At 32.7% G+C, this 16,048-nt stretch overlaps 1 protein-coding gene across 1 annotated transcript in view; it reads left to right on the plus strand.

Annotated features, from left to right (window-relative positions):
• Positions 1-14,612, plus strand: part of LOC141529772 (uncharacterized) — a 69,681-nt gene extending 55,069 nt beyond the window's left edge. The window contains exons 5-9 of the mRNA XM_074246465.1: positions 9,932-10,068; positions 10,823-11,161; positions 12,639-12,955; positions 13,038-13,334; positions 13,426-14,612. Coding sequence (XP_074102566.1) covers positions 9,932-10,068; positions 10,823-11,161; positions 12,639-12,955; positions 13,038-13,334; positions 13,426-13,675 — 1,340 coding nt within the window. The 3' untranslated portion in view covers positions 13,676-14,612. The remainder of the gene's footprint in view (positions 1-9,931; positions 10,069-10,822; positions 11,162-12,638; positions 12,956-13,037; positions 13,335-13,425) is intronic.
• Positions 14,613-16,048: the final 1,436 nt, after the last annotated feature.

A 16,048-nucleotide genomic window follows, 5' to 3' on the forward strand; every position in this document is an offset into this window, starting at 1 on the left:
CGATAGGGTACCTCACCATGCACTATCCTCCTTTCACTTTTCTCACATTCACAAAAGTATATGTAACTAATATTCATAATCACCAAAAATCATGAGAAAAAATTCTTCCTTCAAAATGAAAAATGACTTTATTTAACTTACGGAAGGAATTTACTCAAAAGTTTTTCGCGTCTACTTTGAATATACATTCTCTGATCTAAAGGTGATTTATTAGAGTCCAAAACTGCTGCATACCTGTCCATTCAATTGAGAATTTATTGTTAGATCGCTCGACTTTAGTTAAATTTCGTAAAACGGCCCCGATTTATTCAAATAAAACATTTTTTTTCCATATCACTCACAACAAAAGATATTTGTCATTGATCGTTTATTGAATAAATTTTTTTTTTTACATAACTAAAGGTATGTATTTCTGCCGATGCATCCTACTTGATTGAAGATTGAAGTTAAATTTTTTAGGAATTCGATTTGAATTATTGTAAAGCGTTTTCGATGGATATTGAGAATGCAAATAATTTGAAATGGAATAGTGAATAACTTTCGGTGACTTTGTCATTCAAATAGGTTTTAAAGTAGCCATGTCGTTTGCTCTTTCTTTGGTTCTTTAGCATTTTATATTTTTTATTTCTTAGCTCTCTTTTTCTCTCCTGCATTTCATTCCTCAGCTCCTCTTTCTCAATTTAAAACCACCGCAAAAATCCAGGAACGCTTTTCTATCGACTCTCACTTACTCTCGAACCTTTCCCGAATAAATACCGCGGGTGAACGAATTCAAATTCACTCCTTGTGAATTTTTCAATGGCCCGCTTAGAATTGACTTATTCATCTTACTATTTTTTATCCGAGTACCTCTTTTTCTGATCCCAACCACTCAACTTGAAAGTATTCACATGTAAGAATAAATTACCTCACTCACATTCTCCGCTCAAAATTATAATCATTCCATCCAAATTAGCGATATTTTTTAATTCCTATTAACTCAATCTATTCATTTCTTCATTTTTGACTCTTTATTGCACAATCCCCATCAAGAAGAAGAACATTAAGTATTTTGCTAATCGTGTAAGAAGAAATAAAAACGAGTATACTGAAGATTTCTCGGAAGATCAGCAAAACAACAAATAGGAAGACATTCAAGAGATATTTACCGTGATCATTGAAAGTTATACGTATACGCTATTAAATACTTTGTGTTTTTCATTGACATATTCTCACGGCTTCGATCACTTCCGTCCACAAGTTTTTCTTTACACAGAAAAAAATAATATCTTAAGAATATTCTTAATTTGAAATTATTTTTAGTTTAAAAAAAAAAAAATGTATAATTCTAAAGTCAAGAACATTTATGTCCTTAAATAAAGAGATAATGATTTCATAAATTATCAAAATTAGTTTAGTAATAAACATTTACATAATTAAGAGCAAACGACTTTTAAATAAATTATAAATAGAATAAAAAATATCTAACTATCACGAAGAGTTAAACGTGAGAACAAAAGGACGTTGATGAAGTAAAGGGAAAAGACGAAAGCATTCGTGTCGTGTACATACATCAGCATCCTCGATGTTATATCGTAGGCGGCGGCGCCATTACATTTGCCAAGAAGACGAATAAGAGGACTAGCAATTAGCAATTAAACCAATAACTGTGCAATTGGTGATTCCATCAATGGAGTGTCGTTCCCACAGAAAAAACAAGAAGAAAAAATATCCAAGACTAAACCGGGCCTCTACTCTTTTTCTTAAACATTCTCTCCCTTGTTTACTCTTTTACTCTTTTACTCATTAATTCACTATCTTTACTCACTTAAGCTTTTATCTAACACTTGTATGCTCTCTTTATTTTCCCATCTTTCACTTTACGTCTTCGTTATAATAAAAAATTACTTATCCTTACTTGGTATTAATCAATTAACTCAACTTAATTACCTAAAAAAACATCGAATGAAACAATTTATTTTATTTGATATTAATTTATTGAATTGAGTTCAACTTGATGCGAGTGTAGGCGATGTGATAGGCAATTAATATTAATCATCTTCATCTTCATCTTTATTTTTATTTTATTAAATAATATATTTATTCAATAATCAATATTTATGGACACGTTTTTGTGACCAAAAGATTAATTTATTTGTATTCTCGTGAACCTCGATCGTATATATCGCTTAATAGATCCCATATTGTTCATAACGACCCAGTAAATATAGACGCGGGCAAATGAAGTCCAATAAATTGTCGAACGCCTCCGCCGTATTGGTATCGCTGCTTTTTTTTTTTTTTTTTTTTCTTTCTTTCCTCTTTTTCATTACTAATAATAATATATAAGCACAATAATTCACGTTGAATAAAATTTATTTTCAATTTCGTCGGTGAAAGTTAATGTCATTTAATTAATTTGTTTTCGTTTAGTCAGTCAATTACATCTAAAATTTATTATTCAATTGCACGACAGGAGACGGAACATTAATTGTCATTTAGTTATTGTTTTTATGATAAGATCTAGTGTATGTACTCCCCATCGGTTTATTTTATAATCAATTAGCACCCTATTATCTACTAGCACGCGACGTTCGATGGAAAAATTTTTTTTCTGCCTAAGAAGGGGAACCAACCCTCTAGTTTTTTATCCTACCACCAGCATATAGATGCTTTTAGGGGGTGTAACGATCATTGCAACAGGCTGATCAGTAGAGAGATCCTTACTCGGTAGTCAGTACCTCCCTTTTTTTTATTTTTATTATACCAATAAGGGATCGCAATCCAGATCCACCATTTCTCAAAAGTCATTTTTAAAATCAAGTCAAATATTTTTAATTCTTTTCTTAACAATAAATTATTTCACGGTAGTTAAGTTTTATCTGGCTTTCAGAGGGAATTATTTAACATTTTTATTATAATATGTCACTCGGTTGTTATTGGATAATAAAAAATATAAAATAAAATAATTCATTCTTCGTATTCTTAAATAAATAATAATAATAATAATAAAAAATGAAAATGATCCTCTTTTTAAATAATAACAGTAGTCCCTGTTATAGTTAGACAAAGCCGGTAATACTTTAGCAAAAATTCCAATTACAATAATTTATCCATACATGGAAATTTAAAAACCGGCATACAATTTTTAATGGAGGAACATTTTACCGGGAATCGTATAAATCTCAGTAATAAACCACTATATATATATATATATATATATATATATATATATATATATATATATATATGAAATAACCGTGATGGAGGCCATTGAGATTTGTTGTAGAGAAACAGAAATAAAGAGAAGCTGCCTCAGGAGTCCTATGTAATTGTCATTTCACAAGAAACCACATCCCTGTCTAGACAACCGTAATTTCAGCAAAATAATCGTGGTTGGGTCTCCAGGAATAGCAAGGACACATTTTACTCATCAGAAAATCACCAAAGTTAAAAATTCATTGACAAAAATCTAAAAACAAATAAATAGATGTTAGAATTTGTTAATAAAAATTTATTTCAAACAGGACCGGCTAAATTCAGTGAATAAAAAATAATTTAAAGAAGGTATTGAGCAGGAGCTTTGATGATGAAAAAAAAGTGTGCGTACTCTTGATAAGCCAGAGGGTATTTCACACTCGGACAAGTCTTGTATCGCTGAGAACGTTAATGTAGCGTTATTTAACTCGGTTACCATCCCCTCTAGCTCGCATAACCAGTAGCTTGAGAATCTTAACAGCCTTGGGTTCATTGTAAGACCACACTTTAAAAAACCGGGGTGCTCGTCGGCCCGTGAAAACACCGCGGGGGCGGTGACACGCATAAAATAGCAAACCAACCCTATTTGCCATTTGAAACACCGTTAGATAGGGTGTCAGCTTGGATCCTGATTCTTAGCCTCTGGCGTTTTTTTATTCATACATGTATCACAATCAGCAAATATAAAATTCGTCAGAAATAATTAACATTTTTGAATACATATTTTGAATTTTCTTTGCCGTATACACTATAGCAATAAACTTATAAGTAAAAATGGAGAAAAACCCAGTCAGTTATTTCAGGGTCAGTACAGCGTGAAAATAGAATGTAAAGTGTTCGCTGACCCTCGATGGTATTTTCTAAAATAGCTCCGAATAAGTTGGGGTAAGCATCTTGGACACGGGGTTGGTTTGATGTCGTATGACGTGCCAGCCACGTGACTAGCTTACTAAACTGACAATCACTGGCCTCTACTACGCCGGACGAATCTTAAATGTACAATATTCAAATAATCTCCGTGTTCCACTCGCCGGATTCGCACACTCTTCTCGTTCCGTATGCATCCGCTGTTACATCAGAATATGGAAAACGAATCTGATCGATACCACTACCTTTATTTCAAGTATATATTTTCAAACTTTGAGGAAAAAAAAAAAAAAACTGCTAAATAATTACACTTTATAGAATAAATTTTTAAAATTACAGTTTTTTGCTCGGAGCACCTAACTGTTAAAAACACTTTCTATTTTTACAATGTCAAAAAAAATTTTAAATCTTCCATGGCCAGTCTATTAACTAGACTCTTCCATAGGTTTCTCTCCCCGAGGGCGCGAATTTCGACTAGAGCAACCTTCCTCTCTAGCGGAAACGCCTTCTTTTATATGCATAGTCTCATTTCCTTATCGAATATTTACCACGTAACCGTGAAAAAGGTCCAAGTGACATATGTACTCTTCTTCAATTTTAACTTTTCCTGAAATACTAAAAATTTGAAAGAAAAAAAAAAATCTTAAACATTTTTTATTAGCATAAATAAATATAAAATAGATAATGGGATTATATCGTGTCTACTCTTCATCATATCGGCACTCGTTATCTCTGTCGATGATTTATTTTAAAGTTGATTTTACCTATATATATATATATATATATATATATATATATATATATATATATATATATATATATATATATATATATATATAACACATAATGTGCCCGAACAGAAACATCTGCGTGATTTTTAAACACCTTAAATACACCCGCTTACATTATACGTGTACCGTGTCTATATATATTTATTTATGTATTTAGCTGCAGCACGTGGCCGGAGGCCAACAAAACTACTGACAAGATCGTGTTTTAGTTCTATAACTTATAACTGTACTCTCCTAGAGGCCATACTGTACACAAATTTTATGTTTACCGTAGTTAAACCACACGGTGGCTGTATACATTCATTATTATACATCCACACTAGTCTATAATAATGTATAAGAGTATATATAATAGTATCACCCCAACGGAGAATCGAGAATCGAGAATTGAGACCCAGGTCTAAATGTTCTCCAAGTGAAGCCAAAATGCATCTGCCTTGATATTAATTCACTCTCTCTTTCTACATCATTGGCTCGCTATCTTTCCAATATCACCATAATATTAAATTATCTACTGTTTGCTTTCAATAACAGAACCATGTGTCTTGATTCGTGCGCTGTTGACATTACCCACTAAAAAGCTCCATAAATTTGTCTTATTTATTTATTTTAGTCATACGAGTATGATAGGGCCCTTGTTCTAATGATAGAGATATTAAGTAGCCATAGCCGGTGGTATATAAATTAAAAAGGATGTACATCAAGGATCGAGAGGTGTGTGCGTGTGTTGCAAGAAAGAGTATGAGGATGAAAAAAATAAAGATCGAAAGAGTAGCCACGTGCCTTCAGCAGCCAGCACGCGACCAACCTAACGGTTTTAAGCACTCACCCCACGAGCCAACTAAACCAGTCCTCACTCTCCACCCCTTCTCACCCTTTACCAGCTCGAGACTGAAAACATACGAGAACACACGTTCGCTATACCAATACTATTGGCTCGTATCTGCTCTTGTCTATATACTCTCTTTTTCTCTCCTTCTATTCTCATCTTCAGTCTTCACCTTATACACTTCGTAACCTCAGTCCTCTGTTTCTTCAGCTTAGGATCGCTTCTTCCATATCTGGCCCGAAAAGTTTAATTATAAAAATAGTTTAGGCCCTGTTGAATTTTTTTAATAATATCAATTAATAATTTCAATTTTTAAACAATAAACGCAAATGTACACGCATGGATCTGTTGATATTGAAAGGAAGAAATTTATAATAATGTAAGAGTGTAAGAAGAGAAATATATAATACAATCGAATGATGTAAAGCCCTAATAAAATCGTAAGTCGGTTGACAGGCGACGAATAAAACGCGGAAGATCCCCGCCATTTGTTGTTATGCTATACCTCCCCCGTATATAACGTCTGGTGGGCCCAACGTCTTCTTTGTTCGTCCATTGCGTAATATGTATGTATATGTATGTATTTATAAGAGAGCCAGAGAACGACGACAACGCGGGGAAGAAGCAGATGCTGTTTAGGCATTCGACCAAGTTGATACATGTGAAGAAGAAAAAAACCCTCCACGGTCTAATGCGATCGTGCATCATTCTATTGGGATATATGTTTTTTATTGCGAGATCACGTGTAGTATGTTTTAAGAAATATCATTTTTTTATATTTGTTTACCTTTAACTATTTTATTTTATTTAATTTATACATCTATACTTTTGGATATTTATATATGCGGGGTCGTTTGTATTTAAAAATTATTTAGAAATATTCTTTCTGATGAATGACGTCGGCAAGCGTTTCTAAATCAATAATAAATCGATTTCAAGTTATACTCAAACTTTTAGGAAGAAAAATTCTGTAGATCTAGTAGGCGGGAGTTATTCACCGAGAAAAGGAAGGATATGTTACCGCAAAATCAGGCTCTACCGTGAAAATAACGATATTTTTTTTTGTAGTTTAAGCGATTGATGATCTAACACTGTCAGCAATGCACGTGGCTTTTCTTTTTTATTAAATTTAAAAATTTTTTTTTAAACCGATTTTCCAAGAATTGTTTTTTAATTAAAGTGCAGGTACTTAACGCACGTGATAGAATTTGAAGGCGAATTTCAGGTGGTTTTTATCACCTGACAAAAAATGCACACGCGTGACTGGACGATGCCCCTAAATTGTATTGCAGAAGGTCAGGTCCGACTAAAAATTCTGTTCCTCGTGATCTGTACGAAATGTACGAATAACAACGTAGCATTTAGTGCGAGAGAGATGAAAGGAATAGCCTGGCAGCTGTCTGTTGTATGACCCACGGCCCTATTCCTAAATCCAGACGAAATTCAAAAGAACCAATAGAACACAGTTTTTGGGAATAATAGGTAAACGCGGGGGTGATGGATTGTCAGGTCAATATTCTGGTTACCGTGTCACTGGCACAGATCGTCTAATAAGCTTCCAATTCACGTTGCGTAATATTTTATAATGTGAAATGTAAATCCTGAAAATTATTTATTCAGTCATCAAATTTTTTTGTGAATAATATTTAAATCCAGGTAAAAAAAAAAAAAAAAAACAAAATGTTTTTGGAACTGAACGCGTAATCCCGGGTTTCTTTGTGCGTTTTTTACAAAAGTTTAGTTTGCTTGGATAGCGGAAAAAAAATAATAAATGGCGTATCACGTGGTTGTAAAAGAGAATTAGAAAGCACAGCACCTATGGCAGTTAATGGGTACGCCGTTCTCGGTCTTGAAGGATTCGATAATGGTGTTGAGATACTGCCGTGAAAAAGCCGTTGCAGTCCCAAACTCTTTAATAACGTTCATTTTTTTTTTTTTTTTAGGCAGGTAAAATCGCGAATTAAGTCTTTTGGGTAGAAAAGGACTCAAATGAAAGGTATAGAACGCGTAGATTTCACAAAAAAGTGACGGTTACACTTTAACCTTGCGTTATCGGTGATAGGTTCTGGAAAGGTGTGTTATTATTACACCTGGGACGTCAAAGAGTCGCAGTTACACTCATACACATTATAAATACTTATACACGGATTTTTACCTAAAAAAATTGGTGGTTTTTTTCCCGAAAAGGGTACGGAAAAAACGTTGCAATGGTAAAACCCGACGAATTCACCCCAAAATTGTTCCCCTTTTAGTCCCACGGAATCTTCTCACGATGAGATGTAATTTTGATGTAAAAAGAGGAAAAATAATAAAAAATGACGACGTACCCTAGCTTACTTTTAACGATGCAAATTTGCTGTAAAAAAGGAAAGTAATGTGTACCTGCCCGTTTAATATTAAAAGCGAAATTGTTCGAGGGGCCCAAAAGAATAAAAAAGTAAAAAAAATACTCATACTTATAGTTATTGAATAGATATTGTGCTCCGCATCTCCGATCGCAGTTGATCAACTTAAAAAAATTTTATAGCGATTCCACCAATCTAGATTCTCTATTGCGTTTTCCTTTCTTCTAGTGGCTACCTGCTCGTCTTGGGCTTTTTACGTTTTTCAAGAGAATCCGCGTCATAGTCAGTCAGGTATTGAAGGAAATAAATATATATGAAGAATAAAAAAAAAAAAAAAAAAAAAAAAAAAAAAACGATAAGTCCCCATGAAGAACAGAGAAAAATTATGAAGAATGAAAACGCACGTTGCTTGAAAAAATAGCGTCTTCTATTTTGGGTTTTTTCTTCTGTTATTATTATTATTATCCTCGATCTTTCTCTATCCGACTCACGGCTTACCTGTGCCTCACTTTTATGCTTCCCGTATGTTTTTTCACAGGATTTCGTTGGATGGGAAGCTACAAGCATTATCGTAGTGTACTGAATAAGTATTTTTTTGTACGTTTTTTTTTTTCTTACAAACATTAAATTTAGTATTTAAATTTTTTCACGTCGAGGGGATAAGTGATCTCTTCGTTGGGGTCTCGTAATTGTATGCAATATTGATTTTCTCACATAGACCTATATGAATACAATAAAATATTCAGATTTTGGTGTGAATATTTTTTGTTCCTAACGGATATTTATAAAACTAAAAAAAAAAAAAAATTAAAATTATAAGACCGATTTGTTTGGTAGCGAATTAAAAAAAAAAAAAAAAATAACCGTTGGTAGTAAATTTTTGACGCCATCGGTCGTTCAATCGGCTCCAACCGATTATACGAGGATCATATTACAATTTGAAATAAAAAATATCATAGTAGTGGTATGTAGTGTGTAGTTATATAATAATGTATAATGTATAATATATAATACGGAAGAAAGCAGAAGAATGAAAAAGTGCAACGAGGAATAAAGCACCGAGAGAGACGGCGTCAACAAAATATCGAAAGAGGTGGCGAGGGAGGTCGTCACGAGACACGATGATTGATGTAACGAAGGGTTGTTTTTTAGTAGAAGGGGATAATTCGTCCACCAAAGGATTCTACCAGGAGCCAATCGGGTGCGAGATCGTTTAAACATTCTCCAATAGAGGACTTATGCTCTCTAAGTGGGGATTGTTTGCCCTAAGGGCCCGATTCTCCAGTTTAGAATATACATTGCGTCACTTTGATATTCACTCACCGTCGATCCCTCGACGCGGATCGAGACCGCAAATGGTACCATTTATTTTTTTATTTTTTTAACGCGCGTACGTCGTAACCCTTGCGGTGAATAATTAAAATTTAAATATACCCACTTTGAATAATTAATAAATTAACTTGTGAATATTTAACTACCATAAATATTTATTAAAATGGTGTGATTTAGTTTTTAATTTATCTGACAAGAGACATTTGTTTTTGTTTTAATTTTTTTTTAAATGATAACTCCAAATCGTCGTACTGGATCTCGAAAAAAATATCCATGTGACGAAGGTGAACAGTGACGGGTCGAAGTGCAGTGATTTAAAGATGGTATTTATCGAAGACCCGAGGATGATTTTTGCGGATATGCGGCTACATGCCACCAGCACCCCCACAACCACCTCCATTCGTTATCATCGCCATAAATATCGGTCCCAGAATAATAATAATTGTACGAAAAAATTTATTGAAAATTTAATTTTGAAATGTCTTATTTTTCTAGATAAAATAACGAATTGTTATTTTTTTTAATTCTAGATGCCGACTTACACGGTGATGTCGATGCCCCAGATCTTAGTGGTGATGACAGGAGTATCGCAAGTGACGTCCACGATGCTCACGAGGCTATCTTGGACCACGATTCCATGGACTCTGACCGCGGGGCTCTCAATCTGGTGGGTTTCATTTATTTATAAAGTATATCCGTTGAATTATTTGCTAAAGTGCGTGGACAACTCGACATATTGCAATGAAATGTAGATAGCAATGTAAAAAAAAAAAAAGAAAAAAAAAAAAAAAGCAATTTTCTCGCCACCTTGCTAATACTACAGGTGCGATTGTGAACCTCAACCAGTTAATTATCATTGGTGAACAGATGGGGACAGGGTTCTCTGTTCTTTTGAGTAAATTCTCACCACAAATATTATAAATTAAAAAATAAAAACATCATACAAATTTATAGTTTAAGTGTATACTTACATACGCAATCTTTTATTTTAATCTTCTTGCTTGACGTAGACGTATAATTGATATGACGTGTGCATACAATTATACTTATTTAATTGCTGGTTACCCCAACAAGCTTTATTCTTTTTCTTGTTCTTGATAAAATCGTAAGAAAAATACCGTCCAGGTTATAGTTATAGAGTAAATAAATACCAGAATTCGTTGGGTTTTTATTTCATTATATTTTATAAAAAGACGAAACATCTGGCGTTTAAAAAATTGGTACACCCTCATTCGAAAATCGAGTGTTTTTTACGTTCGATAATTTTCGTACGAAACTAACGGGACTAATAAAATATCAAATATTTGATCAACAAATTCATAAGTCAACACAAAGTAAACTAAACAGAGATTTTTATCTCAAGGGAGGGTTGAATTTTCTCACAACAAGTTAAGTGTATTAACGGGATTTGAATTTATCAGGTTACAGATGTGTCACAACGGAATAGCAGCGGTGGTACCAGCGGGAGTGCATCATCCCCGAGTTCCGGAGTGAGCAGCCAGCTAACCGGAAGCCACGCTGGTGCTGGAAATTCCCCGGCAGCGCTGGCAGCCCAACTGGTCAGCCAGCAGTTGCTGATGCACGGATCTCTGGGCGCTTTGAGCTCCCAAGAAATTCAGGCACTGGCATCGACTCTCCAGCAGCAGCAATCGCTCCAGCAATCACTACAGCAGCATCTCCAGCAGTTCGCAATGTTCCAGCAAGCTAATCCGGCGACGGGTCAACTTCCTGCACAAGCGCAGTTTTTCTTACAAAATCAGGTTTGTCCGATCTTTAAGTTCTCTTTAAGTTCATTCCCATTCGCACAACAAACTCCTCATTTTGTCATTTTTTTCTCATTCTGGAGTGCACTTTACAAGATTACTACTGATTAAGATATCCCCTTCCTACTGGATGGATGTATATATTTTTCCTCCATCAAAGACGCACCTATCTGATCCAGACTTTTAAAGATTCAAGATTAGGTTAAAAAGATCCCTCTAACTGGGATTCACTGACGACTCACTTTGATTACCATTGAGATATTTCCGTGATATTGTTGTACGTCACGGTTTGTCACGATATTTAGATTCAACAAAAATTTTTTATCCCTTTTTCGTTTGAAATCTCCAGAAGGGTTTCTAAGTGATAGGGTTCACTTCACTCACTAGAGACCCAAAAGAAATTTTATAAGTAACAATTATAAAAAAATAAAAAAAGAAAAAAAGAAAAAAAGAAACCTAAACCCAAAAGGAAATAGCTCTTTTGTTAATGAGAATCTCTGTAGATATTAGTATCTTTTCAAACCAAAAAATCACCTTGCCTCGTCTTTTGTTGCCTCACACGTGGCAAGGATCACAAATTTATATAATATTTTTTTTAAGAACCCTTTACTGAATTATATTCGTTGTCTCGGGTTCGTTATAAAGCGACACACGACCTCAATGGACGAATACCCATCATCGTTTTTAACCTGCGATCCTTGACACGCGATTCAAAACAACCACATTCCATTATTCTGTCCATAAATATTTTCGCCACCGGGTATTATAGATTGCAAAACTATTTTACATTTAATATTTCTTAGAAAGTTTCGAAAAAATATTTGTTTTATTTTATTTTTATCTTTTTTCGAGAACAAATTTATCATTAATTTTTATAATTCATTCAAATATTCTGGCCATAAAAATAAAACTATATCTAATCAGTAGTTATATAAAATAATTTTTATGTTTAGTGACACAATCTCTTATCAACCATCAAAACTAGTTCAATGTGATGATAAAGAGTTGAAATAGACAAGTAGAATACAAACAACAAATAAATCTTAATAATAATATTTTTTATATCCACAACAAGTTTTATTATTAAGAATGAAAAATGAGAGTTTAAAAGACACGCGACTTGTAATTTTATATTCGATATACCATAGACCCAAGGGTATGTTACTCTCGGTAATCGTTTAGTCAAATCAAAATAAGACCCACCGTGAATAAGAAAGGGGTACAATGGATTAGTTTATATATACATAAAATCAATCCCACGTGCTAACTTTTTTTTACCTGTTCACGTGCCGGCACTTGATTTATCTGACACGCGTATAATTGTGCCTACGATCGATTGTGTTTATAATAACAGTACAATCCAATACGTTGCATCCTTTACTTTAAATTTCTTACTGGGGTAGCTACCCTCTAAGACCAAACCATCCGTGTTTTAAAGATTGATTACTAAGAAGATATTTTTACTTGTTAACAGGTACAACAAGCTGTGGCACAGGCGGCCCAACAGCTCCAAGCATTGCAAAAACAACAAACACTGCAAGGTAGCAATATTGTAGGCCGTAATGTCAGTCAGCAACGATCTCCGCCGCCACCTGGTACCCCACCGGCCGTTAAGCCGCCGACTACAAGGCTAGAACCGTCGCCCGAAGAGACAACAGATCTCGAAGAGTTAGAGCAATTTGCCAAGACGTTCAAACAGAGGCGTATTAAACTCGGCTTTACTCAAGGAGACGTCGGCCTTGCCATGGGAAAACTCTACGGGAACGATTTCTCTCAAACGACTATCTCAAGGTACGAATTAAATTTTTGATCTTTTGATTTCTTGCTACTTTTTTTGGCGGGAAGGTGTTGAGTATTATTTTTTGGGCTACAGATTTGAAGCGCTGAATCTCTCATTTAAAAATATGTGTAAATTAAAACCTCTGCTGCAAAAATGGCTCGAGGATGCCGACAACTCGCTGAATAACCCAAACTCGCTATCGAATCCGATGACAACCCCTGAAGCGATTGGAAGACGAAGGAAAAAACGTACCTCTATTGAAACGAGCGTACGGGTCGCTTTGGAAAAGGCTTTTTTGCAAAATCCCAAACCAACGTCTGAGGAAATCACTATTCTTGCCGATAGTTTAGCCATGGAGAAAGAAGTCGTCAGAGTGTGGTTTTGCAATAGGTAATTATTCTTAAGATAAATTATTTTACTGACCTATGACTTATGATTTATGATTAAGAATAAAATTAACAAGGAATATTTAATCAAACAGGCGACAAAAAGAAAAGCGAATCAACCCACCGACAGCCGCAATAGGAAGTCCGACAATGCCATCATCGGCGCCATCAGTATTTGCTTCATTGGCGAGTTCGATGTCTGCAAGCCCCTTGGCACTAACCACCCACTCATCGGGAATGTCAGGACACCCGCACTCAACGCCACTTGGTTCACCTTTGCCGTTAGCGCTGGTCGCATCTGCGGGGGGGAATTATCATAGTCTAAATAGCAAATCTCACGAGTGACAGCAGCCTGCGACCCACCAGAGGGACGCTATTTATTACCATCACCAACAACAACAACAACAACAACAACAACAACAACAACCCCAACCCCAACAGCTACAACAGCCCCAACAGCCCCAGCATCATTTCCATCACGTTAACCATGATCACCGCCAACAACAACAACAACAACAACAACAATCTAATCACCAATTCCACAATCTTCATCAGCAGAATCAGCGACGTTTGTGCAATCTTCCCGAGTTTTATCATCATTAATCAAAAATTAAACTGATAATTCTCAAATTTTTTTTTTATTTATTCTTCCCGTTACTTCAACTTGGTAATTTTAAAAGTTTAATTTGGGCTGTTTGCTGTCATTAATGTACTTTATATCAAAACAATATTGAAGTAATATCTCGTGCAGACATTTGAGTCTTTCTTCACATAGTGGTCAATGTAAATACGTAGTGAAAAATATTAGAATAATTTAACAATAATTATTATAGTAATATTAATAGAGATAACTTAAGAAAATTAATTATGATAAATGACTGTTGTTAATATGGATCGAGGGAGGCAGTTCCAAAGATTCTTGTGACGTTAATCCGGTGACAAGAATTAAATTAAAAACATTTAGGTACTCTATCGATACAACTTTTTTTATTTTTAATTTATCTACCAAATAAATTATTTATACGCACGATAATCTCTATTATTTATAAATAATTATTATTTATTTCTGGTAAATTATTTATTCTGTACAATACAATATACATTGACAAATAATTTGAATTTTAATCATGAGATTGACGTTGTTATTATTATTATTATTATTATTATTATTATTATTATTATTATTATTATTATTATTATTATTATTATTATTATTATTATTATTAAATTAAATATCCACCGACAGAGATTTATCGTGACGTATAAAAAATTTAAAAAACATTGTAAAATATAAATAATTATTTAGTTTAAATATTTTTTATTTTTGTCGATAGAGTTTACTAGTGAGAATAAGGGAAACATTTATTATTTTTTTTAGTTAATAATGTGCCCATTCCAATAAAAAATATATAAATATATATTTAATTATTTCTATGTATAAAAGCCGTATATGAATTTATAAATATAAATAAATGTATATAAATTGTAGCGAATAAATATTATTGATAATAATAATTTAAGAATATGTATCGACTGTTTAATTTTACATATAAATTTAGACATAAATATAATTTTGATTGTAAATAGTCGATAATTGACAAAAAATGTCAAAATCAAAAAAATTAATGAGAATTTTTAATAATTATTATCAATACATTTATTATTATGTTTATAATTTTTATTATTATTATTATTATTATTATTATTATTATTATTATTATTATTATTATTATTATTATTATGAGACTTTTGAAATATCAAAGTCAATTTATAATTTATGATTTAGATGCATTTTTGAATAATTTATAGCGGACACATTACATATGAAATAATAATATTTTGACTTTCATATTAATCGAATTCGAGAGACGTGGACCAAGTTAAAAATTTTTATTCAAAGTGGAAATGAATTTTGAACAGTGATCTTATTAATTATCAATTGTAAGCTTACAGTATTTGGTTTGTTAATTGATAAAATAATTAACCAATTACTGGATTAGGGAATAGATTTATTTATTGATGATAATTATCTAATAGATCCCAAAATTCGTGATATGGAAAAAAAAACTTAAAAATTGAAGATTTTATTTTCTCTTGTAGATATTTAACGAGTGTTGTAATATTTTTTTTTTTTTGCCCTAGAGTTTAAAAAAATCTCAAACTTTAAAGGCAGAACCGGCTACGGCTTGTAGTTATATCAAATATTAATTAGTACTAGTTAGTTATTTCATTGATTGAGTTTCTATAATAATAATTAATATTATTATTATTTCATTATATTTTAATTTACATTTATGGAAAATAAAAAAGAAAATATACTTAATTTTATTATTTGTTTTCATTTTTTTTTTTTTTTTTTTTTTTAAATTATTTTACCTTTATTTATTTTTATTAATTGTTATATTAAAAAAAAAAAAATTTTCTGAAAAATTGAGCCTGTTGATTTAAAGTAAATTATATTTTTGAGTTAATCAACGTCGTTGTCACCGTCCCTTAAAGTTTTGTAAATATTATTGATTTTAATAAACATTTGTTCGATAGATAATTAAAAATCAGTCGATCATAATTAGAGAGTAGAAAATAATGTTAATTAATCAATTTCTGGTATACTAAATCATTTAAGCATAAATTTTAAAAGTTTTACCAATAATTAAAAAATTGAAGACTAAAAAAGTAACTAATGTATTCACGGATTATCGAATATTTAAAAAATTAAAG

This window comes from Cotesia typhae, unplaced genomic scaffold, assembly GCF_013202065.1.
Source record: "Cotesia typhae breed Kobodo isofemale line unplaced genomic scaffold, CoteBio_Ctyphae contig_48, whole genome shotgun sequence".
NCBI lineage: Eukaryota > Metazoa > Arthropoda > Insecta > Hymenoptera > Braconidae > Cotesia > Cotesia typhae.